The sequence below is a fragment of the Pantherophis guttatus genome, chromosome 14, assembly GCF_059756535.1.
Source record: "Pantherophis guttatus breed Tessera chromosome 14, ASM5975653v1, whole genome shotgun sequence".
Lineage (NCBI taxonomy): Eukaryota > Metazoa > Chordata > Lepidosauria > Squamata > Colubridae > Pantherophis > Pantherophis guttatus.
The window spans coordinates 21,370,974-21,398,830 of NC_142076.1; the positions used below are offsets into that span (position 1 = coordinate 21,370,974).

At 46.3% G+C, this 27,857-nt stretch overlaps 3 protein-coding genes across 6 annotated transcripts in view; 1 reads left to right on the top strand and 2 right to left on the bottom strand.

Annotated features, from left to right (window-relative positions):
- CHLSN (cholesin) overlaps window positions 1-27,857 on the top strand; it is an 85,961-nt gene that overhangs the window by 20,670 nt on the left and 37,434 nt on the right. The window lies entirely within an intron of this gene.
- LOC117679540 (uncharacterized) lies at window positions 402-27,121 on the bottom strand. 2 transcript variants are annotated; one of them, XM_034441552.3, is made up of 2 exons: window positions 7,936-8,181; window positions 402-3,333 (listed from the first exon to the last, which is right to left on the bottom strand). In XM_034441552.3, exon 2 carries the CDS (start codon window positions 3,302-3,304, stop codon window positions 2,282-2,284), a length of 1,023 nt encoding a protein of 340 aa, XP_034297443.2. In that variant the 5' UTR covers window positions 3,305-3,333; window positions 7,936-8,181; the 3' UTR covers window positions 402-2,281. The 2 variants fall into 2 exon arrangements, with proteins under 2 accessions (XP_034297443.2, XP_087734831.1); XM_087878705.1 differs by lacking the exon at window positions 7,936-8,181 and adding an exon at window positions 27,007-27,121 and having other exon boundaries at window positions 2,011-3,333.
- The window catches only part of GPR146 (G protein-coupled receptor 146), a 36,231-nt gene continuing 21,047 nt past the window's right edge, over window positions 12,674-27,857 (bottom strand). The window contains exons 2-3 of one of the 2 annotated variants that reach the window (XM_034441555.3): window positions 27,007-27,123; window positions 12,674-17,133 (exon numbers count right to left, since the gene is read on the bottom strand). In XM_034441555.3, the coding sequence (XP_034297446.2) occupies window positions 16,084-17,085 (1,002 nt within the window). In that variant the 5' untranslated portion in view covers window positions 17,086-17,133; window positions 27,007-27,123 and the 3' untranslated portion in view covers window positions 12,674-16,083. Of the gene's footprint in view, window positions 17,134-20,791; window positions 21,074-27,006; window positions 27,124-27,857 lie in introns of those variants that run through there. The other variant, XM_034441556.3, reaches the window with a different exon arrangement.

Sequence of the window (27,857 nt, forward strand, 5' to 3'; positions counted from 1 at the left end):
GCCCATGTCATTGATTTGAACAGCATCGTTTGCTGGGGCTGAGGAAGAAAGACTTGGTGGAAAAGCCAACATTGAAAGAAGCATCGGTCCCACAAGGAGTCCTAATCGGGTTAGGAATTTAAAGGATTCGTTCCGACTTTCCCCCCCTCTCTTTTTTTGCAACCAAAATTCACATTTTATTTTATTTTTTCATGGGGAAGAGAGGACACTCTGTGTGTACGTGTGTGTTTTCTCTAATAGTACACAGATGGTCACTAAGGACCGTGTCAACCAGTTCTGTAATATTTACTGAACTATTTTTTACGGTACGTAGCGAAGCAAGAGAGAACAAACATAGAAGACAGGCGTTATTTGCAATAATAATAATAATAATAATAATAATAATAAATGAATAAAAAGAATGGTTTTTGATCCCTTTATTCTGTGGCTAAATTTTTAGCTGCGTACATGCCGGCTGGGGAATTCTGGGAGTTGCAGTCTACTCCAGTCTTAAAAGTTATTTAGTTTGGAAGATCCCTGCTTTATTCACGGAGGGAGAATGCTTGTCCTTATCCTCTTTTGGGTTTTTTTTTTTCTAGCCATCAATCCTGGCGTCATTTATTTATTTATTGGTTCGATTTATATGCCACCCTTTTCCGGAGACTCAGGGCGGCTTACAGTGCATTAAACAATAGCTTAACCTAATCTGTTTCCCATCCATTTATTTTTTTTTTTAACGATCCCGAGTGGCATCAAGAGGTCCCAGGCTCCTTCACTGTCCCTCATCCTTTTTCAGCAGTTTATGTCATTTTAGCCCGGCCTTCGTCTTCGTCCCATCAGTTGAGCCTTTGGCCAGAATTGATCAAGGCCCCCCCCGCCCCCCCTGCCCCCCCCCCCGGGAGCCTGTTCTCATATCACCGAGAAGGGAATTTCCGAGCAACCTGCTTCCCCTTGTCACACTCTGCAAACAAGATTCTTCCTTTGCCGTTGACACCGCAATCCACATTTTCTGGTCGTCAACCTCTTCGCCTTGTGCTGGCGGTCGACGGCGTCCGTCCTTTTGCGATGTGTGGTTAAGTTTTAGCTCTTTCCCCCCCCCCCCAATGCTCTTTACTCCGAGCCTCAACTAAGCTGCAAAACCTTTTAGAAGGTGGCCAGATTTTCTGCCGGCTCGGATCTCAAAAGCTGGATGCTTTCATAGGCTGGCTTATTTCCAGGTAGTCCTCGATTTACGACGGCAGATGAGCCCAGGATTTATGTGGCTGAGCAAGACATTTGTTAAAATCCGTTTTGTCCCACTTTACGACCTTTCTTGCCACGGTTGTTAAGTGAATCACTGCCGTTGCTAAGCTAGTCACGTGGTTGTAAAGTGAATCTGGCTTCCCCATTAGGCTTTGCTGGTCAGAAGGTGTCTCCAAAGGGGGATCCTTTGACCCCAAGATACGGCAACTGTCATAAATAGGAACCAATGGCCATGCAGCCGCCTTTTGATCATGTGACCACGAGCACGCTGCCGTCGTCGTAAGTGTGAAAAGCGATCATAAATCACTCTTTTCAGTGCCATTGCAACCTTTGAACGGTCACTAAACGGACTGTTATAAGTCAAGGACTGCCTGTATTTACTTGTTTTGAAAAAAATGATCCATGCTCGCCGAATAAAGGAAAAGGGCTGTTTTTAAGGGGTTGGAGGAATCTAGATCAGGGGTCTCCAACCTTGGCCACTTTAAGACTTGTGGACTTCAATTCCCAGAATTCCTCAGCCAGCAAGCTGCTCTAGAAAACCCTTGATCTAGAGAGTTCCCGCTGGTGGTTGCCCCTTCTCAATGGCAAGATTTTAAAAGAGGGGGGGTCACCTTTAGGGAATCCCCTTTCTCTTTCTGAGGCTTGCCGTCCCTTTCGCATACACTTTCATTATTTCCTCTTACTGATCCTGGAAAAATAAAAGCCCTTCTGTAAACTTCAAAAACTCACCTCCCCGCCCCCCACCCGCCCCCAAAAATCCTGATTATACAGAAATGAAACGAAGGCAGATTTTCTTTTCTTCTAAAGTCCTGTTTGATCACATAATCGCCCGGCCTACTGTCCCATCGATCAGGCCTATCGGAACAAAACACCAGCCTGTCATGAAACCCGGGCAGAGTTATGGGGAGGGTAGTAGTCCTCATACCATCAAGGTGTACCCCCTTGAGAAAAACATCGGTATTTTTCCCGCCGCTGACGAATGAGGAAAATCAGTTTCTGGTTGTGGTAGACGTCCGCTGATGCCCAGTTCTTCGAGTCTTAGTATCTTGGACAATCAATGTCAGCGCATTTCGGAAAGTCCGGTTTGATTGTCTTGAATTTCAGGGGCCCAGTTGGCATCCCGTCTCTTCCTACAAGCCCTTGTGAGGTTTTTAAGCGTATTCCGCAGAGTGGTCCTGTAGGGGTGATGCAGGAAGAGGACAAGCACCAAACTCGCGCAGCTTTCGCAAAACAAAACCACCTCGGAGACATTCATGATCAGCTCGTTCCGAACCGTCCCTGCCTCGCCCTTTATCTTCAAGCCGGTCCTAGCCAAGATCAAGGTGTTATAAAACAGACGGCACGACAACATGCTCACCACAATGGCCAAAACAGCCCAAAGTGGTTGGCTGGTTTTTCTTGAGGAATATTGACCCGCCGGCATCTTTTTCACAAACGCTAGAATAGAGAGCAGGAGCTTGGCTAACGACGGAGCGCAAAACCCCAAGGCGAATTTAATGATCTCGTATTCGGGCCAGGCAAACAAGGGATCCAGTTGGCAGTCCGTTTCTTCCTGGTAATGTTCGATGCCCAGCAGCCCGCTCAGCATCAAGGCGGCGCAGAAACCGCACATCAGGACAAAACCGACACACGCCTCTGGCCTCTGGTGCGCCTTGCCAATTAGAGCATTTTGAGGCGGGTGCCTGTCGAGGAAAAGGCTCAGAATGATTAAGAGGAGGAGGAACTGGGAAGAGAAGTAACCCAGGTTGAAGAAGAACGACAGCGTCCCACACCCGAGGTAGGACATTTTGAGGTAAGCCGGCCGCACGGCGATGGTGAGCGATAGAAGGATGACAAAGAGGTTGATGATCGTCTGAGAAAAAAACAAGATGTCTATTTTGTCCAGGATGCGATTTCGATAATTCTGGATGCAAATGCCCAGGATAACGATGCCGGCTAATAAACCCATCGGCACAAAGACAGCGATGTAGACGTGCATGAACCTTGATATGACTTGCTGCGCGAACATAATCTCTTGGAAGTTGGTGGAGGGATCCTTGCTCAGAGTTGGGTATTTCATCCAGGTCATGTTGTGTGGGAGCATTTTTAGGAGGGCGGTGGGCCCCACGGGAGCTGAAAGGGAAGAGAAGGAAAGAGCTTTAAAGGAGGTTAAGTCACAATAAACCGGAGAGGTCTCATGCAAAGGAAGGCAAAAGGCCCAATATATTTCTGAAGAAGCCCAGATGAAGGCAGTAAAGTTATAAACCCATATCCAAAAGAGAAAGTTTATTTAGAAATACCGTGTTTCCCCGAAAATAAGACCAGGTCTTATATTAATTTTTGCTCCAAAAGACGCATTAGGGCTTATTTTCTGGCTGGGTCTTGTTTTCAGGGAAATATGGTACTAAATGCACCCATCTGGCTGACAATCTTAACTGGAGCTTATTTTAGAGGTAGGGCTTATATTACGAGCATCCTGAAAAATCACGCTAGGACTTATTTTCCAGTTGGGTCCTATTTTCGGGGAAACAGGGTATATAGACTAGGTCAGTGTTTAATGTAAAATCTGTATGAGTTTCCCTGCTGACTGTTTCAGAACAATAGTCAAGAAATATACAAATTTGCAATAAGAGAATTTTAACCTTACTTTGAGGTCCTTACAGTTTGAAATACCACCCAGGCCTCATCACAGAGTTATTAATACTTTTCTTCTGAAGGTAATTTAGCTTTTATCTGATGATGCTGTTAGTTGCTAAGGTGCATGTGCGAATGTACACCTGATAGCGGTTATAAATTCCTAAAGTTAAGGGTTTCTTTAGGCGAAACTGGCAAAAAAAAAAAAGTATAATGGCTCAATCAGATGCTCCCATCCCGATTCCGTTGTCCTGGAAAAGCATCGCCTTTCCTTTTAAGCAAATAAAAACACGAAAGGATCGAATTGCATTTCGCCCCCCCCCACCCCCCTGCAGCGACCGACCACAGTAAATACAGCCTGTCTCACTGCCTAAAGGTAAAGGTTCCCGCTGCTAGTCGTTCCCGACTCTGGGGGGCGGTGCTCATTTCCGTTTCAAAGCCGAAGAGCCAGCGCTGTCCGGAGACGTCTCCGTGGTCATGTGACCGTCATGACTCAACGCCAAAGGCGCCCGGAATGCTGTTCCCTTCCCACCAAAGGCGGTCCTTATTTTTCTACTTGCATTTTTTTTTTTTTACGTGCTTTCGAATTGCTAGGTTGGCAGAAGCTGGGACAAGGAACAGGAGCTCACCCCGTTACGCGACAGCACTAGGGATTTGAACCGCTGAACTGCCGACCTTTCGATTGACAAGCTCAGCATCTTAGGCACTGAGCCACCACGTCCCTTTCTCACTGCCTAAGCTCTCTCAAAGTGGCCTATGTGTGTCCGTTATCCAAAAGGAACTGAAATTCTTCCCCTTCGTTAGAAGAAAATGGGTTACCAGTATGGTTGGTTTGTTTCTTTTACAAACATGTCTTGTGCTGCGATAAGGAACAGCATTTTGCATTGAATGCCATGTGGCTCTTTCCTGAGTATTCAAAAGCATATTTTACCCGTCAGTTCTTAACTGCCCAAGCTTCATGCCAGCTTTATTTATTTATTTTTTCCTTAACTATTTTGAAAATCTGCCCATGAAGGGGTCACGTCTGCTGGCGTTCTGCATTACGCAAGCTGTTCTATCTGATGAGACTCCAAGCAGCTTCCCCAAAACCCAACCCAAGACAATGCAACGTTAAAACAGAAACCACCCTCAGCACAAAGGAGAACCTCTGCTTTTGGAGGAACATCGGTTTTTTCTCTGCTTTGCACTTCTGATTTCTTTCCGTCGGGTAGAAAGCAGGTTTTACATCCGTCTCCAAATCTCAAACCGGAGTTTCTTTTGAAGTTTGTTCCCCAACGTGCATTGCAGCCAATCCTCATCTTATGACCACAATTGAACCCGGAATTTTGGTGCTAAGTCATTGACAGTGGTGTCACCACAGGAACGGACTCGATTTTCCAACCGCTTTTAGGACAGTCGTTAAAACGAGTCACCAAAGTCATTAAACTGATCAGGGGGTCGTAAGTCTGAATCCACCTTATCTAATGTCTACAGAGATTCTCAGCCATCCAGATCATGGATGTCCCAAAGGTGCACTTTTCAAGAGGCAACTGGACTTTTTTGTTTTCCTTGAAGAAGCTTTTCTTGGACGAGAAGCGAAAGTCCAGTTGCCTCTTGAAAATAGCACCTTTGGGTTAAAAGTCTAGGGTTTTCTCGAATTTCTAATGAGCCCAGATGGCATCGTTTGGGCTGCGAATTAAGTAAGTACAGAATTTTATTAGCCCAAAGAAGCATCTTGGGTACCCTAACATAAATATTTGCTTCACTAAGTATACTTAGAATACAGAATAAGAGACCGGGAGGAAGGGACACCTTGGAAGTCTCCTAATCCAACCAAGTGATTCTCAAAATAACTCAAATTTAAAATCCAATTATTCTCAAAGTGACAAACTCTTCACTTTGATGGATTCACTACCTTAGAATTGGGATTTCATATTCATTCTGGAAGTCATGCATTTTTTTTTTATTATTATTATTATTATTATTATTATTATTATTATTATTATTATTATTATTATTATTATTTGCTTGGAAATGGAAAAGCTGGCTGCAAAAAAAAAAGTTATAAAGCTGGAGAAAATTTTCCACTTCCCACCCTTCCCTTGGGTGCCTCGCCTTGCATTCCTCTGTGGTTTATGTGTCTTCTTGAGGCATCACCAGACTGCTGGCTTGGAAAGGAGACAGTTCAGTAGCAACTCTGAGTGCAGGAGGCTAATTAAAGGCACGAAATGTGGGGGGGGGGGGGAAACGGGATTTCTTAATTGAGAATTACTGATTAGGGATGAATTATGAATTTGAATGCATCCTATGGGATTTTGGCCTTCAAAGTTTAGAGCACTGTCCCTTGAGCTTGCCAACTTTAAGACTTGTGGACTTCAACTCTCGGAATTCTCCAACCAGCCTAGAGTCACCTTGTAGGGAACAAATTTAATAAATAAATAAAATCCTAAACACCTTAGGATGGAGATGACAGGCAAACAAGCCTTTTGTAAATACTGCCATTGTCGTCCAATACCACCTCCTTCATTTTGCAATTAAGTAGAAACAACTTTTAATCCTGTTTTGGCCGATCTTGTCTTATAACGTTCGCTTACAAACTTATTAAAAAGTTTTTCTCCTTTTTTTAAAAAAAAGACAAAATAACTTTTTTTAAAAAAACTTCCTTTTTCAGCATCTTCGTAATCATTTTTTTTTTTTTTTTTTTGGCAACATGTTCTTCCTTCATTCTCCATCTCCCTTTTCTGTCTTCTGTCATTTCTTCCTGTCGATAGAATATTGCATCCGGTTTTGGTTACCCCATTATAAAAAAGAGGTTGAGACTTTGAAAACAGTGCAGAGAAAAGCAACAAAGATGATTAGGGAGCTGGAGGCTAAAACATTTGAAGAACGGTTACAGGAACTGGGCTTGGCTAGTCTAGTGAAGAGAAGGACCAGGGGAGACAAGATAGCAGTCTTCCAATATCTCAGGGGCTGCCCCAAAGAAGAGGGAGTCAAGCAAAGCTGGCTGGGGAATTCTGGGAGTTGAACCTCCTCCAGGCTTAAAGTTGCCAAGGTTGGAGACCCCTGGAATAGAAGACCGCCAAAGTCCCTTCCAACACTGTTATTCGGTTATTCCGTTAGTCAGACTGTTCTCTGCGACGCTCAGGAAGGACGCCAGATACTGCCTCGCAAATCTCTCCAAAAGGCTGAAATGATTTATGGGTGTTTATCCCAGACGCTTAGATCAGAAGACCTCGATTTCAAACGGATGACTTCAAGCCTTGCAAATCACATGACTGTCTTCGGACCAACGCTATTTTTTTTTTTTAAGCTTGTTCTTTTTCCTGCCCCTGTTTGGCCACAGAAAATAAAAGTTGCACTCACCCCAACCCTAAATCGGCTGATTATTACTGGGTGTCCTTTTAAGTACCCAGAGCAGACAGGTTATTATGCTTAATAGTAGATCAGAGGTGTCCAATCTTGGAAACTTTTAAGACTTGTGGACTTCAACTTTCAGAATTCCCCTGGCTGGCTGGGGAATTCTGGGAGTTGAAGTCCACAGTTTGGACAGCCTTGTAGTAGATGCTTGATTAATCTTTCCTAGGGGAATTTAGAGCCAGGAGTCACAGAGGCAAAAAAAAAAAAAACCTTCAGAAATTTTCACACTAATAATTTAATTTAGGAAAGGTTATTTTTACGGAACCTAATTTAGAAACGGATAACAAAAAAAATGTCAACAATGCTGCATTTGAGACCTGGGCTGGGTGAGATTCCTGCTTTGTGCCCCAAGCATCCACATTTCACTTTAATAAAAGATTTATTTCTCTTTCTCTGTGGCTTCTTCCCCACTCAGGAACTATCTAACCCTTTCTTTACGCTTCGCAAAATTATTCTAACAGAGATAGAGAGGGAAAAAAAACTTTTTTTCCTTTTTCACAGTACCGTTTTCCAGATACCGCTATATATTTTCCAGCTATATCTATTTTGCAATTCTGTTTTTGGACGTATTGCAAAAGGAGAAGGATCTGGATATCGAGCGGTTTCCTTGCACAATACTCTGGGGCTTTTACGGGGTAGACAAATGGATAAATTCAGGACCGTAATAAAGATTTGATTTGATTTGAAACAAAGTCGATAACTTACCCACGAAGGAAAAAGCTCAGAAGATGCGACAGGCTGACACTTCCTTTCTGGTGAGATTGAAAGATAACTGCTGTTTGCACGGCAAATAATTTCCACGGGTCTACTTCCTGTAGCTGGTGACGTTTTCAATTACCCAGCTGTAAGTCTTACAGAAAACCTACAGTTCTCCAAGGAACAGGAGCTGGTTTCACATAATTCAAACCATACACGTTGCCTCCATCGTGGCCGAAAAGGGCTCCACCACGTGACTTTAAAGTTGACTTAAGCCGAGGGATATTTTGGTGCTCCAAAACAGAAAAAGTAGTGTTTAACTATAGATTTTTGAGCGTCTGAGGCCATCCAGTGGCTTCTCTCTGGGAGAAAACACCCTTTATGTGTTTTCTCCCACTTTCCAATGTTTGAAATTCCATTTTCCAGGAACAGAAGTTTATCCAGGGCTGAAATTCAGCAGGTTCTGACAGGTTCTGGAGAACTGGTAGCGGAAATTTTGAGCAGTTCAGAGAACCGGCAAATACCAGCTCTGGCTGGTCACAGAGTAGGGAGGAAATGGAGATTTTGCAATATCCTTCCCCCAGAAGTGAGGAGGGAATGGGGATTTTGCAGTATCCTTCCCCTGCCACGCCCACCAAGCCACACCCACAGAGCCGGTAGTAAAAAAATTGAATTTCACCACTGCGTTTAGCCCTTGAAATGCTACAGTGGCTTGTATTGAAGACCTTACTAAAGAAGGAATGACATTTCTTGTCTTTGGGTGACCAAGGGGTATGGAGGACCTGGGCTTCGTGAAAACAGGCCCCTTCCTCATCACATTTGCCTTTCTTTTCAAATTTTCCAATATCAACGTCGTTTGCTGTCCTGTTCTCAGTCCTGTCTCTCTGTTGCCACTTTCTGATGAAACTCTTCCAACATTTGAGGGGCTGCCACAGAGAAGAGGGGGACAATATATTCTCCAAAGCACCTGAGGGCAGGACAAGAAGTAAGGGATGGAACATTATCAAGGAGAGAAGCAGCCTAGAACTAAGGAGGAATTTCTTGACAGTGAGAACAATAAACCAGCGGAATAGCTTCCCTCCGGAAGTTGTGGGTGCTCCAACATGGGAACTTTTTAAGAAGAGACTGGGCAGCTATTTGTCTGAAATGGTGTAAGGTCTCCTGCTTGAGCTGGGAGTTGGACTAGAAGAGGGGTCCCCAACCTTTCGGATCTCAGGGACCACCAAATTCATAATTTTAAATCCCACGGACCCCTAATACAATCTGCCTAATGACCGGCTGGGTGGGCGTGGCGAGGTGGTCATGTGACTGGGTGGGCGTGACCAACTTGATGTCACTCACGTTGAGGGGCATCTCGCCAGCCTCTACTCGCCGCTCCCAGCCATTCCTCACCTCTCCAGCCAGGCTCCTTAGGGCCCCAAAAGGAAGAAGTTGTTGGAGCTAAGCAGCCACCATGAGAAAGAGTTGGCAAAACCGCTGCTCAGTTCAGATTGGATCTGGCCGAGAAGGAGGCTCAGCAGAAGCACCTCACTGAGGACTAGGAGCATAGGCTTTCCAAGCAGAAGGAAGACCTGCAGGAGTGCAAGGCCAGGTACCAGCACCTGGAGGCTCAGTGGGCTGAGACGGTCAGCCAGTTCCAGGCCATGATGCAGTCCCACTGGAACGAGACTCTCTCAGCAACACAAGCGTTCATTGCACGTATCCTGCCCAGGGGCCGTAGTTTGAGGACCTCTGATTTAGTGCAATATAAAAAAGATGTGAATATTTTTTCTGCGGACCACCAAAATTTTCTCTAGGGCATCAGTGGTCCACGGACCACCAGTTGGTGACCGCTGCACGAGAAGACCTCCAAGGACTCTTCCAACCCTCTTATTTTATGTTTTATCACAGTTACCTAGCCTACGAACTAAACTCTGGCTACCCCACTGCCTTGATATTTTGGGTGCCTGATTATCCCTAAACCCCCAAAATTTTAACCTTAAACTGTCTACTGTTCACCCCATTCCTAAGAGGTCTGTAAGGGGCATGCATAAATGCACCAGCGTGCCTTCTGTCCCTGTCCTAATATTCCTTTTTTACTTACTCTATTTAAGTATTCAAATTAGGTTTATACTTTTATGATTATGATTATAGGACTCCTGAGGCGGTTCAAAAAGTCGTTTACGGACCCTTTTTGCAATTCTCTCCTTTCCCCTTTTTTTCTGCGTAGAGGCTAGAACTAGTTTGCACGGACACACGAGGGAAATTGGCGGAAGGGAAATAGGCTAAAATCTGCATATCAGTGTGGTACACAACTTCTGATCTTGGTGCAACCTTAAGAGGGCTTGTAACTTCTTCAGATTTACCCTTTAAGCCTTTTTCTTTAGTAAAAAGTCTCCCTTAAGCCCCGCTTTCCCTCCTCTGTGCTCTCTCCCATAAAATGTGTCCTGCTCAGCAGTCTTTCCCCGATGTGTTGCTGCTGGAAAATGAGCTTTTCTGCTTGTCTGAGCCATCCTGAGCTAAGCTAGCCAGCTCAGCAAATGCCACTTAACTTTGGGGGATAATTGTAGAATAAAGGCAGTGGAGCTTCCTTCCTGGCGTGGCATTTTCCCGTTAACCACAAGGGGGCGCTTTGGGAGAACGAACTAAACTCTGAAAAGCTTTATCAATATTTGGGGGAAATGCAGTTTTTTTCCCCCCCTGGAAATGCATAATAAATACAGTCTGCAACTTAGTTCTCTTCATCCTCCCGCCATTGCTTTCCTAGCTGAGCCTGGCCGGAGGACAAAATCTTCTGCAGGGCGCCCTGGAGTTCTGAATGCCAGACAGATCCCATCATCCTGAGCTAACGTTGCTTTGGATGATGGTGATCAGGCTGCCATGAGCCTCTGGCTCTTTCCTTTTCCTCCTTTGTGGGCAAACAGAAGCGAAGGATTTTTATTCTTTTAGCTAAACACAGTTTGTCTCATTGCACACCTAGGTGGAATCAGGAATTGTGGTTTCGTCATGCTCCACTTAATTAAAAAATGACCCAGATCAACCTTGGCTTGATGTTTTGGCTCATGATACGAAATGACTCAGGAGAAAGCTTCCAGGAATTTGAATTCTGATGGGATGCTATTCCTTTCTCCCTCCCTCTCCCCCTTTCTCTCTCTCTACCTGTCCCTCTCTTTCCATCTCTCCCTCTCTCTCCATCCCTCTCTCTCTCCCTCCCTCTCTCCCTCCCTCCCTCTCTCGCTCTCCCTCGCTCTCCCTCGCTCTCCCTCTCTTTCTCTCCCTCCCTCTTCTTCCCTCCCTCCCCCCTCTCTTCCTCCCTCCCTCCCTCTCCCTCCCTCCCTCTCCCTCTCTTTTTCTTTCTCTCTCTCTCCCTCCCTCTCTCTTCCTCTCTTCCTCTCTCTCTCCCCCCCTCCCTGCCTCTTTCTCTCTCTCTCTCTCTGGTGTGTGTGTGTGTGTTTGTGGATATCCGCTTTTGCAGGTGCTCTTCCAGGAATTGAATGCATAACAGGGAATCTTTCTTTTTTTAGTCTGGTACTCAGGATGTTTATATTCCATGAAGCCCAATGCTATTCCACGTGGAAACCTTGCAACAGAGAGTCCTAACTTCCAGCTGGAAACACAACGGTTGGATTTATGGAGAAACAAATCCTAGGCTATGCTGCTCATCAGGGTTAACCTTCCCTGGCTGCGATTCCTTTTCTTCCCTTTGAGTGTTTAGCACATCGTCGTTGTCTCTCACCCCCCACCCCCCGAATGCCGGGAACAGACTGCCATTGGATCTTGCCCTGCCCTGGACTTTTGTTTTGCTAGAGAGAAGATCCCTCCTTGGAATGCAGCAAAACCTCCTGGGAGGAGCCCCGGCTGTCTGACACAAACACACCTGTGCGACACCTGCTTTGCAAGGTGCCTGCGTGCTTCAACCTGCGTGATGGGGAGAATTCGGTCTGGTCTTTGGAGAATCCCAATCATTCAGGTCAGGGTTGTCCCAAAGGTGGGTCCCAAAAGGCAACTGGACTTTCTTAGTTTTTCCTTGAAGAGGTTTCGCTCCTCATCCAAGAAGCTTCTTCAGTTCTAGCGGAAGAATCCTGAATTCCCCACCCTTCAACTCGGAACGGAAGAAGCTTCTTGGATGAGAAGCGAAACCTCTTCAAGGAAAAAAACCAAGCTCAAAAAAGCACCTCCGAGTCAGTCTTGCAACCCAAGCCGTCACGAGGACATCCAAACTCTGCCTCTGATCAGGGTAGAAAATATTAGCATTTAGGCTTATAGAGCAGCCCATAGTCGCACTCTCCTTCTCTGTTCTTCTGTGTACGTGGTCCTTGACTCACGGCCATTCATTTAGTGACTGTTCGAAGTTACAGTGGTGCGGGAAAAAGTGCCATGATTGTTTTTCACACGATCTTTGCACGTGATCCAAATTTGGATGCTTGGCAACAGACTCGCACTTGTGACGGTCGCAGTGTCCCCGGGGGGTGGTGGTCACACAATCCCCTTTTTGCGACCTTCTGACAAGCCAAGTCAATCGGGAAGCCAGATTCACTTGAAAGCCGGGTTACCAACTTGATAACTTCAGTGACTCACTTAACGACAGTGGCAAGACAGGTCGCAAAATGGAGCAAAACTCACTTCACAACTTTCTCGCTTAGCCACAGAAATCTTGGGCTCCGTTGTGGTCGTAACTCGAGAACTACCTGGACTTAAATCCAAGAAGACCAAGCAAACACTTGAAACTGTTAAACCGAGAGGAATAATGACAAAGATGATTCCGAAGTAAACAATTTTATCAGTTTATTGATTTGACGTAACTGCCTCCCCGGTTAAAAGGAGACCTATAAATCATAAAATCATTTCAAAAAAAAAAAAAATACTATTCTGAAATAATACTGTTAATATCAGCACTCCTGTGCTGAACTTCTGTTATGTATGACCAGATACAGTACTTTTCATTGAGCTAGTTTAGTCTTCAACTGTGATAAAATCTGAATCTTAGGAAATAATTTAATAAATTCTTTTAAATGTTTTTTTTTTACATCAGTAGACTGTTTCATGTGTTCAGCGAGTAATGGCATATACTTTTATTTACAAAAATAGCTGGAATCTTTCGGAGCCTTAAGCAGAAATGCGTGCTAAAAGTCCATATGAGAACAGATTTCCAAATCTTATCCCCTCAAATTTTCTATCTCCATTCTTCCATCACATTTGCCTTATGTTACTGGTTGTATTAAAAAATACCTACTTGTTAGCTTTTCAGACCTTACTAAAATTCTGGTCTGGAAAACACTCCTGATTCAGAGTTTACGAAAAGTGAATGCAGTTGTTTGAAAGTGATAGCATTTGAGATCTAAAAATAAACGATTAGTGGTTTTGTGGAACATTTCTGGAAACCAGTTTAGAGGTTACTAGGTTCATACTGAATTTTTTGTTTTTTGTTTTCCCTCTAATACTGACTCAGTTTTAATGGGAAAAGGCACGCCTCTTAAGATATTAGCAGTGAGTAAGATTTGGGAAGAAATATGTAAATGTTTTGAACTAAAGTGGCTTCAGATACAGGATATTAGTAACGTGGAGTTGGAATTACATAAGGCATGAGCATTTGGCTCCTGGTTTTTTTGTTTTACAAAGCATCGAATTGTCTTTTGACCTAGGAATGCTTAGTTTGGGAAAGAGGAAGTCCCACCGCTGAATTTATACCCAGCGTTGATGGCTGGTAAGAAATCCTGCAGGGACTCAAAGATCCCAATAATTTAGCCTAGCCTGAAATAAGCCAAAGACATTGTCCGTTGGAAGAGAAACGAGAAACTAGCTTTCTTCGGTCTGAAGAAACCAGGATGGCCCAGAGAGGTTTCAAGGGAGAGAGAAGTAAGGGCTGTCAAGGTGAACGAAAAAAGGTTGCGCCTCTTGGGTTTATGGGAGTTATAGTAGTATAGTAGAGTTATAGAGAGAGGCATGATGGCTGAGTGGTTCAAGAAGCTGAGCTTGTCAGCTGGAAAGTCGATGGCCCCGTTCGAGACCCGACGCGCAACGGGGTGAGCTCCTGTTCCTCGCCCCAGCTCCTGTGTACCTAGGCTTAAAGTGGCCAAGGTTGAAGACCCCTGACCTAGACGGTAAGACTAATCAGACTTCGGCTAAGCCAAAGACACCTTGCAGCCAGCAAACATACAGGCTATTGTTTTCTTCCTTACCTGCGGAGAACCTTGGCAACTCCCTCCACTAAATTAGACTTTGTGGTAACTCCCTAGGCTAAATTAGCGTCTTAACTCCGATAATCTCTCAGTTCAACCCTCAAGGCCTCTTACAGAAGACTCAACTATTTGTTCTACAAGCCTACATCTCTCGGATCCTGGCACTGTGTCCCAGCCGAAATGTCAGCTGGAGCAAATCACAATTGTTATGAATGGCAGCTTGGTAGAAGCAAGACCAGGCAGCCAGCCAAAAAACCCAAAAATCCTGATTTCACCTCACCTCTGAAGAAGCAAAACCGCTTCGTATCATCTAGTCTTTTCTCCCCTACTTGGTGACCTCCGGTGGAGTTGGGACTTCAACTCTCATCATCTCTTTCAGCCGAGGAACACGGAGAGTATGTTCCGATATTTGAGGGGCTGCCACAAAGAAGAGAGGGTCAGCCTATTCTCCAAAGCACCAGAAGGCAGGACAAGAAGCAACAGATGGAAACTAAACAAGGAGAGGACCAACCTAGAACTAAGGAGAAACTTCCTGACAGCAAGGACAATGAATCAGTGGAACGACCTGCCTTCAGCGGTTGTGGATGCTTCATCTCTGGAGGTTTTCAAGAAGAGATTGGACAGCCATTTATCTGGAATGGTAGAGGGTCTCCTGTTTGAGCGAAGACCTCCAAGGTCCCTTCCAACTCTTTTATTCTGTTATGCCTAGGAGGCAGCCAGTTAAACTGAAAAACAGTTGCCCTGTGTTGGAGGCCATCTGAACATCTAGAGATGTTCCTCACCCCTTTTTCCAGCTCTTTGTTCTAGGATGTGGTGACCTCTGGAGGATCTCCCAGCCTCTTGGACAGCTTTTCTGGTGATAATGGGGGTGGAGCAGATACAAAACATTGTCCTTATGTGCACATAGGATGAATGGTATATATGGCTTTTAGTAGCCTAGCCTAGCCTACTTCATGCTAGCTTGTTGTTGGGCCCAACTAAAGGGACAGAAGAGACATGGCACTACTGAGTAGAGAGAGAACTAGAATTTAAAGCAGCATAAAAACGAGGACCAGAATTATAAGAAATCCTTGTTGTCCCCTGTGTGCCTTCACACCATTGTGTTATCTCTTCCATCCCTTTGGTCCATCAATATCCCGCAAACATTCTTTGAGCCTTGCTTTTAATTCAGTCATGAAAAGAAAGTTGTACTTCCTAAGGAATATCTGTGAGTGATTCAGTAGGTGCCCTTTTCTTCTAATGCAACCGTGTTTTTCGTTGGCACCTTAAGCTTGACTTCATCTTAAACTGTCCTTCATTTTACTAGACGTAGCAACATCCTACAGTTTCTGCAAAGTTACATCCTTTCGATCGATTGAAATGCTTTTACAAGTCAAGAAAATGGGGGAAACCCATTTTTTTTTTTTGTTTGTTTGTAAATGGAGGAAAACACAGCTGCGTTCGAAGAGAAACCTTCAAACCTTCAGAGTTAGAAGTAAAGATTTTGTTTAAATCGTAACTTCGCAGATTAGGGGAAAAAAATGTAGTATCCTACTAAGGCTGTTACACAATTTGACCAGTGCAATTATTAATGGACATTATCCTAACTGAAAAGGTTGCTGCTCCGACCTTGACATAAAACTGCTTTGTAAATTTTAAAATTCATATTATTTTATACGAAAACATAAAAATACCTCTTTTTCGTTTTAAATTCTACAAGATTACAAAGTGCTAGGTGTTCGGTCAAAAATCCTACTGTGGGTTTGTTTGTTTTTTCCTTCTTCACACAAGATTGCTAAAACAAAGCTTAATCCTGTAAAACCGACTCAGTGCATTGAAATTCGTGGAACCAAGCCACGATTTTTAACCCACAGACAGGATTCCCAACAGTTTCCTCCACAGAGTCGCTACCTGGGTAGGCCTAGGACAGCGAGGCGCTGACATTCGCGCGCCCTCCTCGCTCGGCAGCAACCTCCAGACTCCGCTCGGCAACCCGGCGCCCACCAGCGTTCCTCCATACCTACGTGACAATTTGTTGAACCACTGTGCGTTCGTGCGAACACGGCTGATTCCCGCAGTGCAGCTTTTTCAGCAGCCTTTGCAGTTTCCCCGGGAAGTTTTTGCTGAGATATCGGTAGAGCAAAGGCAGGACAACGCTGCTGGAAAAAGCCAGGAATTTGGAGAGCCCCTTCGTGAAATGCAAGGCCCGGCCATAGCTCTCCTCCACCGCTTTGCCTTGCATGGTGGCCAGCGTGCTGACCATCAGGGTCCCGTAGTAAGGTGTCCACAGGGTGAACTGGGTGCAAACGGTGGCGATCAGAAGCCTCTGCACAGAGGGGTCCAGTCTTCCAGTGTCTTGGTCCAGCGGCGTGGCCTCCTTGCGTATCCGCAAGATCAGCACGAGTGCGTAGAGCACGGCGACGGCCGGCACGACGTAACCGATGAACACCATGATGGCGTCCGCGGCTTCTTTGTTCTGCATCTTGGAGCACTCAATAATTTTGGTGGAGACGTGGTTGCAGATGTAGAAGAGGAGAGAGGAGAAGCTGGTCAGCATGGCCCCTCCCCAGATGAACCCGCAGACGTGCTTTGTGTTGTACACGCTGGACATGTAAGTCCTCGGCAGAGCCCGCTCGATGTAGTAGTCCAGGCTGAGCAAGGCGATGGAGTACATGATCACCAAGGAGGAGACGTTGAATAGAATCAGCAAGGTGATGTAGACTTCGTTGTTGAAATTCCAGATGGCCCACTTGGTGCTGGTAGGTCCCAGCAGGTACATGGGGGCGATGGCATTGATGATGAGGCCAGCGATGGCCATGTTGACAAAGTAGACGTCCGGCATGGTCATCGTAGCTTTGTTACACAGGTTGACCACAACCAAGAGCCCATTATAACAAAGGCCAACGGGGAAACAGATGACGAGGTAGAGCAAAGAGAAAATGGAAATGACCAGATGAAAATCGTGGCACAGATTCTGGTCCTCGGTGTTTTTGGAACCATTGAGGGCTTCACAGCTCCACATAATGACGTTCCCGAGACCAGGGGTCTTTTCTGCTGGTTACCAGCTTTTCTACGGGAGAAGAGAAAACAAAGAACATCAATACCCTTCTTTTGAGGAGACCAAATCAAAACGTCTTCCAGCATCTGCACCATGCCGAATCGGACCAGCTCTGAGTTGTATTATGGGGTAACAGAAAGACCAGGTGTCGAATTATTCAGTTGGGGGTTCCTCAAGACCGGAAGGAGGGGGGGGTCTCCAAACTTGGCAACTTTAAGACTTGTGGACTTCAACTCTCAAAAACTGAAGAAGCTTCTTGGACGAGAAGTGAAACGTCCTCAAGGAAAAACCAAGGAAGTCCCGTCTGCCCCTTGAAAAAGCCCCTTTGGGACAATCGTGACCTGGATGACTGAGGATCTCCATAGATATTTAACTCCTAGAGCTGCTGGCTGGGGAATTCTGGGAGTTGAAGTCCACAAAGTTGCCAAGTTAGGAGACCCCCTGCTCAAGACCATGGATTTCATAGATCCACATTCAACGTCTATGTCCTTAAAAAAAAAAAAACAGCAGAGACCCTGTGATCCTAACGGGTTAGTTATTAATACAGCTTAATTATTAGGTACCTTGTCTTACTTTGGTTTAAGGCAGTTCTCTCTCTCTCTCTCTGTTTCTAACCCTTACAAAGGCCGTATTATTCTAATCCATTTTTTTCAAAGTAAAATGAAAAGTAGATTGTGTTCCTTTCTGAAAACTCCCTGTAAAAACTTAACTAAAGTATTATTTTGTGTTGCTAATCGAGGCAACATTCCTCCCAAGACATTTGTTTTCCCCCCAGTAATATAGTTCGTATAGCCTTAAAGGCAGCTTTTTATATGCGCACGTAAAACATTTCTGTCTTCCGGTTATTAATAGTGTCCGGTTGAATCAAGAAGTACCGTGCTCTTAATTGCCTTCCAGTATTTTGAAGAGGATGACCTTCGGTTTTTCTATTTTTAGAGGCATTTTATCTGCCAGAACATCCACATTATTTCACATGTTTACAAATCCTTCCTAAAATTCATCCCTGTATGGGGAAAGGTTTTGGCTTCGCCACATGAGTCAATCTCCTTATGTCTGGCCATTTTCATGTGGCAGGCAAGACCTTGGCTCGCTTGGGAAGACACCTAAAAAGAAAATCCTTCCTTCCTTCCTTCCTTCCTTCCTTCCTTCCTTCCTTCCTTCCTTCCTTCCTTCCTTCCTTCCTTCTCTCCCTCCCTCCCTTCCTTCCCTCTCTCTCTCCATTTCCTTCCTTCCTTCCTTCTTTCCTTCCTTCCTTCCCTCCCTCCCTCCCTCCCTCCCTCCCTTCCAAATTTTTGAGCGCGTCCATGCGTGATTCAAGGAGGCTTCTGTATAGGCGTGATTTAGAAATGCCCCCCTTAATTTATGGGGGGACCCCATGAGAAAATACAGTCATCGTAATAATAGGGCAACCTAAGGAGAAATGAAAAATATGATTAAGGAGCAGGTTAAAATACCGAATACCAGAAGGGACCAGAGAGGTCTTCTAGTCCAACCCCCTGCTCAGGCAGGAAACCCTACACCACTTCAGACAAATGGTTATCCAACCTCTTCTTAAAAACCTCCAGTGTTGGAGCATTCACAACTTCTGGAGGCAAGTTGTCCCACTGGTGAATTGTTCTGACTGTCAAGAAATTTCTCCTGAGTTCCAGGTTGCTTCTCTCCTTGATGAGTTCCCGTCCAGTTGCTTCTTGTCCTGCCCTCAGGTGCTTTGGATAATGGGTGGAGCCCACCTTCTCTTCTTCCCTTCCACCCTGTAGAAATGTTCCTCTTGCCGACCCTGATGGATCTAAACTGATTCAAGGGTTGGACGTTCAGACAAGCTGGGAGATCTCTCGGCTGCAACTCGAGAATAGTTCAGCTGAGGTGTCAAGAGTTGCGCTGGTGCCCGAGCTGCGAAACCTGGCCTAGGCTCAACACTGCGCTGTCTCTGCAGTTTAAAGCTCCTTGTTTTGTCGTCCATTTAGCCCCTTCTCCGACACGCCGAGAAGGAGAACCTCAGCGGTTTTATCTGAAATAAACACGCCGAGTAATTTCTAAGAGTTGGCCTTCCTCCTATAAGACGTTTTTTCCCCCCAAAGAGTGCCAAAATTAATGTTTTTATAATTGCTTTCCTCCCAACGTATTGTGGAGGCACGCTTAGCGTAATTTCTTTTTATTAAACTGAAGGATTAAGGTTATGACTTTGAGATAACATCTCTCCCAAATCTAGAGCCGCAGACGCAAATGCACTTCCTTTAAAAAAAACCAAAAAACCCTCCATTAAAATAAAACGTAATGTTTCAAAGAGACTTTTTTCCAAAATAAAGTGATGGTTAAACCAGATCTTTCCGTTTGATTCGACCTTCCTTTTAACCAACTGGAGATAGCTCATTTGTAAATCTGGGACCCTCCTAACCCCCTAGATCAGGGATGGTTAACATTTTTGGTGCCAAGTGCCCAAAGCCCGCTTTCACGCACGTGTGCCCAGACCCCCAAAACACAATGCAAGTGCCCCCATGCATGTGCCCCACCCCCACGCATGCGTCCCCCACGCACACGGCCTGGGCCCCTCCGTGCATGCACCCAGGGCTCTCTGAGCCCCGTTTTGGTTTCCAGGTTGGTGCAGGATGCCTTCCAGGCCCAAAATGGGGTGCGGGGCATGCACGTGTGAACCCCCAAAATGCAATGCGAGCATCCCCCGTGCATGCGCCCCACCCCCAGCAGCAGAGACCCGAAGTCCAGCTGGCTGGCGGGAGGCACATACATGCACGGTGGAGCTGGGCTGGGGCGACGGCTGGCGTGCCACTTTGGGCACGCGTGCCATAGCTTCGCCATCACGACCCTAGACCTTCTCCAACAGGACGTCCTTCAAACGTTTTGATCCGCAGCTCTATGAATTCTCAGTCAACCTGACCGGTGGCCCACTGGCTGGGAATGCTGGGAGTTGTAGTCAAGCAGCCATCGCTGGACGTTTTCAAGAAAGGATTGGACAACCGTTTTGTCCAGGACGATATATAAGGTCTCCTGCCACGGACAGCGGGGTTGGACTAGAAGATCTCCAAGGTCCCCCACCATTCCTATGATTCTCTACTTGGAGATGCTGGTTTAACGAAAGCATTTTTCAGAGGGGGGAATATTACGGTTGAAGAAAACAGGAGAGTAATAACCGTTGGGGTCATTACATTTTGGATTCTCATTGTACTGCATTGCTCATTTTAAAGGAGAAATGTCCCAACGTTTAGAGCAGCTAATCAGCGGAAGGGCTTGCCTTTAGAAATTGTGGGTGCTTTTAAGGAGAGATGCCTGGCATGGCATCTCTGGGTCTCCTGCTTGAGCAGAGGGTTGGACTAGAAGGCTGGCTGGGGAGTTCTGGGAGTTGAAGTCCACAGGTTGGACACCCCTGACTTAAAAGCAAGCCATCCTACAAGATGTAAACCCACACTTTGATGCCCAGGACTCTACTGGGAATCCTCTTCCTACCCACCCAAAACAATCATCCAGACATTGAAACCCAAGTCCTGCCTTTCTACCCCACATCCCATCCCTCCTGCTTGGGTGCAAGCTCTCCTCCTCCTGTTTGCTTTGACAATGTTTGGCCAAGGCTGTTTGCTCTGCTCCCCCTCCACAAACATCCCTCCGTCCGTCCATCCATCCATCCCACCCCCTCCCCTCTCTCTTCCCCAGCTCCTACCTTCGGTCCAGTTCTCATGTTCCTTTGTACCGCAGAGTCAAACATGGCTGATAAAATAACATTTCAGGTGAAGGAGAGAGGCAGCCGAGGTGGGGGTCTCCCATGTTTTTTGTCTCTCTCCCCCCCCCCCACTTTGCCCTTTAACGAGCCGTCCTAGACCTTCCTCCGGCTGGGTGTTTTTCCCCGCATGTGAGCTGCACTTGTTTGTCCTCCTAGTACATTACTCACAAAGTTTCTGCTTCTGTTGGCACAGCCAAGGCCGTGTGGCTCCTCCCTACCTCTGTTTACCATCCAGTTTCAAGAAATAGGAAACTCTCTGATCTGGAAGGGGAGTGGTGCACAGGCTGCTCTCTCTTCTCAGCCTTCCCATCGATTGGTAGGAAGGCAGATATTCCTGGAATAATCCATCTGGGTGTTGGGTTACAGCCGCTGCTGCTGCTGCCTGCCTGCCTGCCCTCCCACCCACTCTCTCTCTTTTTTCTTTTCTTTTTTTGGGTGAAACCCACCAGCCTAGTTTCTGGCATTCCCGTCAAGAAAGCCGGCTTTGCCATCGGAAGATTCCAGGGAGAGTCTTTAAAAAAAAAACCACACCAACAAAACTCTTCCTGAGGCGCAGTTTTCACGACTGGGTTTTGGGAAGAAGAAGGAGGAGGAGGAGGAGAAAAGAAGAGGAGGAGGAGGAGGAGGAGGAGGAGGAGGAGGAGGAGGAGGAGGAGAAAAGAAGAAGAGGAGGAGGAGGAGGAGAAAAGAAGAAGAAGAAGAGGAGGAAGAAGAAGAGGAAGAAGAGGAGGAGGAGGAGGAGGAGGAGGAGGAGGAGGAGGAGGAGAAGAAGAAGAAGAAGAAGAAGAAGAAGAAGAAGAAGAAGAAGAAAACAGTGAAGAAGAGGAGGAGGAGGAAGAAGAAGAGGAGGAGGAGGAGGAGGAGGAGGAGGAGGAGAAGAAGAAGAAGAAGAAGAAGAAGAAGAAGAAGAAGAAGAAGAAGAAGAAGAAGAAGAAAACAGTGAAGAAGAGGAGGAGGAGGAAGAAGAAGAGGAGGAGGAGGAGGAGAAGGAGGAGAAGAAGACGAAGAAGAAGACAACAACGAAGAAGAGGAGGAAGAGGAGGAGGAGGAAGAGGAGGAAAAGAAGAGGAGGAGGAGGAGAAGACGACAACGCCAGGCAATCTGGGTTTTTTTTTTTTCCCCTTAGAGGAGGACAACGCGATCGATCAGTCTGGAGAGCTGAATTTAAGAGTCTCTGATTGTGTTACTGGCAGCGTTTGGAAGGGCAGGGCTGAGTCAGGCTGTGGGGGTTCCAGAGCAGGAGGACTCCCTTAAGCAGGGATAAAAGGAGAATATCTGTAGCTCAGGGTTGAAATGAGGGGCTCTTGGTGCTTCTCTGAGCTTGGTGGTTTTCTTGCAGGCCTTTCATTGCCCAGCTAGGTAACATCATCAGTGCTAGAAGGGAGGGGGGGTTGAGGAGTGAAGGAGAAAGAGAAGGGGAGAGGAGGAGGAACTGTGGGGTCCTTGGTGTTCTCTGAGCTTGGTGGTTTTCTGGCGGACGTTTCATGACCCAACTGGGGAACATCATCAGTGCTAGAAAGAAGCAGGGTTTGCACTGATGATGTTCCCGAGTTGGGTCATGAAACGTCTGCCAGAAAACCACCAAGCTCAGAGAGCTCCTGGGTCCCCTCAACTCTCAGACCCTTGGCCAGCCAAACTATGCCATTAAAAGCCAACAGCTTTTTTGTGGAGGCTTATGCTTTTTAACGACATTAGTTGGCCTAAAAAGGTGCTATCAGATCCCTCCTAAGGTTTGCAACGAAAGATGAAGCGAGCAACAGTTCTATAAGTTCTCTGAATGCATAAATTCCACGGGTATTTACCCGCAGAATTTGGATTACGGCCTGAATTTCTAGCTCCTCTCACCCAGATCTTCACATGAGGGGCTACAACACCAAGAATGAATGTTGAAAAAAATCTAACCTTTCCCGTTTCAGATCCCAGTCGAAATCTTTGATAGCTCAAACGATCAGGATCAAGCAGGCCGTGCCAATGCTTGCTGGAATCTTACAAAGAAAGTTCCTTGTTTACTTCTCAGCTTGAAAATAGTTTTGGTGCCAGAGTCTGCTTGGCTCGTGAGTAGGAATGTGACACCTGCCACCTGGGGTTGGTCACCCCCGAGTCAAGCAGGATAATATTAACCCAGCAAAAAGATTCCAGATTGGGGCAGCAAAAGAAGGCTTGGAATTCCAAAGGGGGGAAAAATGTAAAGGGCTTTGCATTGTTTCCCCCCCAGGATTTGTTTATATTCTTGTCACCAAAGTCGTCCTGATGCCATCCTTGAAGGAGGAAGGGTTTAGCTTTGGCAGGGACCAGCCCTTCAGTTGGACACGTCCTGAGTCATCACCCTTTGTAAGCCGCAAGTATTTGATCCAGCAAAGATAAAAATGTTTTTGGAATTAGTCGAGAAGAAAATCCAGCTTGGTCAAGGGTGTGGGTACTCTGCGAAGAACCTCCCGGCCTTTTTCAAGTCATGTCATTTAGGGCTGAACAGGGAGGCCTGGGCCTGCTTTGACCGATGGGGGACTTGCCGTTTTGACTACGGATTGTCAATTCAAAGAATGGAAAGATTTTCGTGTGGCACGATTCAATATCTTCAAGTGAACACCAGGTTTTTAGAAGTATGGATAACATATGTCTTTCCTTTCCTTTTCCTTTCCCTTTTCCTTTCCCTTTTCCTTTTCCTTTTCCTTTTCCTTTTCCTTTCCTTCCCTTCCCTTCCTTTTCCTTTCCTTTTCCTTTTCCTTTTCCTGTCCTGTCCTTCCCTCCCTTCCCTTCCCTTCCCTTTCCTTTTCCTTTTCCTTTTCCTTTTCCTTTTCCTTTTCCTGTCCTGTCCTTCCCTTCCCTTCCCTTCCCTTTTCCTTTTCCTGTCCTTTCCTTTCCTTTCCTTTCCTTTCCTTTCCTTTCCTTTCCTTTCCTTTCCTCTCTTCTCCTCTCCTCTCCTCTCCTCTCCTCTCCTGTCCTGTCCTGTCCTGTCCTGTCCTGTCCTTTCCTTCTTTCCTTTCCTTTCCTTTCCTTTCCTTTCCTTTCCTTTCCTTTCCTTTCCTTTCCTTTCCTTTCCTTTCTTCCCTTCCCTTCCCTTTCCTTTCCTTTCCTTTCCTTTCCTTTCCTTTCCTTTCCAGGTTCTGACAGGTTCTGGAGAACCGGTAGCGGAAAATTTGAGTAGTTCGGAGAACCGGCAAATACCACCTCGGGCTGGCCCCAGAGTGGGGTGGGAATGGGGATTTTGCAATATCCTTCCCCCAGGAGTGGGGAGGGAATGGATATTTTGCAGTATCCTTCCCCTGCCATGCCCACCAAGCCACACCCACCAAGCCAAGCCCACCGAACCAGTAGTAAAAAAAAAAATGAATTTCAGCACTGGACCTTACCAAGAAATAACCGGAATATAGGCTCAACCCTGAAGTCTAAAAAAAGAAATATCGCACAAGAAGGCAACTTCTGTTAGCATTGTTGCCAAGAAATGATTTATTGGACACATGACATGAGCCAAGTTAGATTCAGAGACCACCCCCTTATAATAATTGGGGGCCGCACCGAGCGTCTGGATTTCCCTGTTAATTTTATCTCTTTTCTGTCTCGTGCGACTCCTGGCCAGCCCTGTATTCTTGGGTTTATTATTTCCATATATGGCCTTTAGGTAGCATCTTCAAGAGCAGCCTCTCAGTCTCTACGAAGATGGATCGTCTGCCTTGACAATTTGCTACGGCGGGGAGGACCGATTCCATCCCGTCCTTAATGGTTAATGGAGCCGGAGCCTAATGTCATTACATTTCAGCATGTGCTGTCTGTCTGCCTGTGTTAGTACATCATGTTCAGCGGGAGCCGCCTCATGCGCCTCTAAAGGAGTGGAAGATAAATGCCAAGGGTGCTTTTTGATCTCCTTTCTCAGTTGGGAAATTTGGAGAGCGGAGTTTTCCACGGTTATGCAACGGGAATGCTTTTAAAGGCTCGCAGGAGCCTACAACATGCAGATAATTGCTTTAGGGTGTTGAGTAAAAAAAACTGTCTGGTATCAATACTGAATAAATCTGCATTAAGGATCTTCTGCCTTTGGAGGTTTTCCAAGAGGGAAAAGAGGGAAGGATGCAGTAGGAACCTTGAAGGAAAGTCCTTGAAGATGCTTAAAAGACCAGAATTGAGCCCAAATTCTCTGTTGCTAAGTGAAGTGGTTGTTAAGGGATCTTTGCCTCGTTCTACAGCTTTTCTTGCCACAGTTGTTAAGGGAGTCAGACAGTTGTTAAGTGAATCTTGACTTGGCTTGTCAGAAGGTCGCAAAAGGAGATCCCATGACCCAGGACACTGCAACCGTCATAAGTACATGCCAGTTGCTGAATGTTCAGGTTTTTAATCACGTGACCCCGGGGATATTCTGCAGCGGTCATAAGTGTGAAAAACGGTCGTAAGTCACTTTTTTCCCCCATGCCGTTGTAACTTTGAACAGTCACTAAGCGAATGGTTGTAAGTCAAGAAACACCTCTACTTAACTGCCGGGTGGAATTTGTCCAAGCCTTCCTTCTACTCAATTCAGGATCTTTATTTGTTGGGAACTGGCTTGGATAATTTCATGGATTTTTGCTGCTCGCCTATTTATTTCAGCCACTGCACCCCTAACGTGAGAGAAGCAGAACAGAAACCTCATGGGGAAAAAACAATAGTTAATCCAGGTAACTTTTGAAAGCAACCATTCCTCATTCCAGCCATTGCCCCCAGAGGTTTGCTTCCAACACTGGGAGTTTTCAAGAAGAGACTGGATAACCATTGGTCTGAAATGGTCTAGGGTCCTCCTGCCTGAGCAGGGGGTTGGACTAGAAGACCTCTGAGGTCCCTCCCAACGCTGTTATTTTCTTATTCTGCCCTTCCTTCCTTCCTTCCTTCCTTCCTTCCTTCCTTCCTTCCTTCCTTCCTTCCTTCCTTCCTTCCTTCCTTCCTTCTCCATCACTGGAGATTTTTAAGAAGAGACTGGATAACCATTTGTCTGAAATGGTATAGGGCAGTGATGGCTAACCTTTTTGCCATCGCGTGCCAAAAGCGGGAGGACCGCGGGGAGGTCGCCCATGTACGTGCCCACACCCATAATTCAATGCACCCCGCGCATGCCCGTGTGACCCCCCCAAGTCTCCCCGTTTTTAGCACGCGATGGCACGATGGGCCCGGTAGGCCTGTTTTTTCACCCTCCCCAGGCTCCAGATGCTTTCTAGGAGCCTGGGGAGGGCAAAAACGGCCTTCCCCACGCCCTGGAGGCCCTCTGGAGGCTGGAAACAACCCATTTCCCAACTTCCGGTGGGACCAGAAGGCCCAAAAATCAGCTGGCCGGCGCACACATTTGCGCTGGAAATGAGCTACGGCAACACTCACGTGCCCACAGATATGGCTCTGTGTGCCACCCGTGCCATAGGTTCGCCATCACGGGTATAAGGTTTCCTGCCTGAGCAGAGGGTTGGACTAGAAGACCTCAAGGCTCCCTTCCAGCTCTTGTTGTTCCATTATTCTGTCATGAAACCGTATCTTTAAGAGAATAAAAACGACCAATCTACAGGCAAGTGGATCTAATTTTTTCTCTCTACCTCTGTGACTTAATAGGCTGGTCATAATCTGGGGGGGGTTATATTCCATTTTCTTTGGAGTGGTGAGAAGCCAAGAGGTTTTTGTGGGACTTCCAGATCCAAAGTGGCTTCATATGTCCTCTGGCTGCTGAAGGAAGCAGTGTTTGAATTAGGATGCCGCCCTGTCTTTCCGGCATTTGCAAGGCAGCTTAGAAGCACTTCATAAAAATGAACTTTCAGATTAAAATAATAATAATAATAATTCCCTGGTCCCATTTTCCTGGGCTCCGTGTTCCGGTGGGTCACATGAGCCACAAAGGAAAAATAATTACATTAAGCACGGCGATAGCATTGGATTTGCAGCGCGAGTTTTGCCTGGGAAGAAAAAAATGCTATTAAGGAAGCTGATTTAAGATTACTAAGGATTTACTCGGTGTGCGGATCATTATATTCCCCATTTTGGAAAAGCTCACCCATGCAATGGCCTCCTTTTGAGTTATGAATCGCACAACGGTTCTCCTTTCCACCGTTCTGTGTGTGCATGTTTAACTAATAATTAGGGTCCGTGGGTTGGGGGTTTGTTTTTTGTTAACGGAAAAGTTTGCAAAAACGAATCCACCGGACACTCACCTGGCGAGCATGGCCATGCTTCAAAGCGATGGGATCCAGCGGCTGCTCGGCCTCAGGTGGGAACATTTTTGCTTCTCCGGTTGCAACTCTGTGAAGTTTAGTTGTGATGTCGCAGAGCTGTGGAAAATAAACAACACCAACAGAGCTTAAGGGACGGGTGCTGACTCCGCCACCTCGCAGCTCTTCCTGGCACCAAATTTGATATATTCACATGACCTTCCCCTGCACGTAATGCCCAACCTAATCCTTTAAGCTTCCAGCAACCTTTTGCGATTGGATTGGCGGAGAGGTCCTCTTGACCAAAACCAGGTCTCAGGGAGGAATACCTCCCGTGATGAAGTCAGGAGGGGGAAAGGGACATTAATTTAATCGCAGCATCTGATTACGGCCTTAAAGCTGATTGAGCCACGGTGAAACGAGAATGATGAAAATGGACTTGCGGTTAACCCTTCCAGCCCTATCCTGGCTCGCTTGCCCCTAGAACAGTGATGGCTAATCTTTTTGCCATCACGTGCCAAAAGCTGAGGGAGTGCGGGGTGGTCGCACACGCATGTGCCCACACCCAAAATTCTATGCGCCCTGCCTCCCTCCCCCATGCACACGCGAGCCCCCATGCTCCCCTCACTTTTGGCAAGTGATGGCACGGTGGGCCCAATAGGCCCGTTTTTTCACCCTCCCCAGGCTCCAGATGCTTTCTAGGAGCCTGGGGAGGGCAAAAACAGCCTTCCCCACCCCTCGGAGGCCCTCCGGAGGCTGGAAAGAGCCCATTTGCTGACTTCCGGTGGGCCTAGAAGGCCCAAAAATCAGCTGGCCAGTGCACGCATGCATGCCGGAGCTGAGCTAGGGCAACG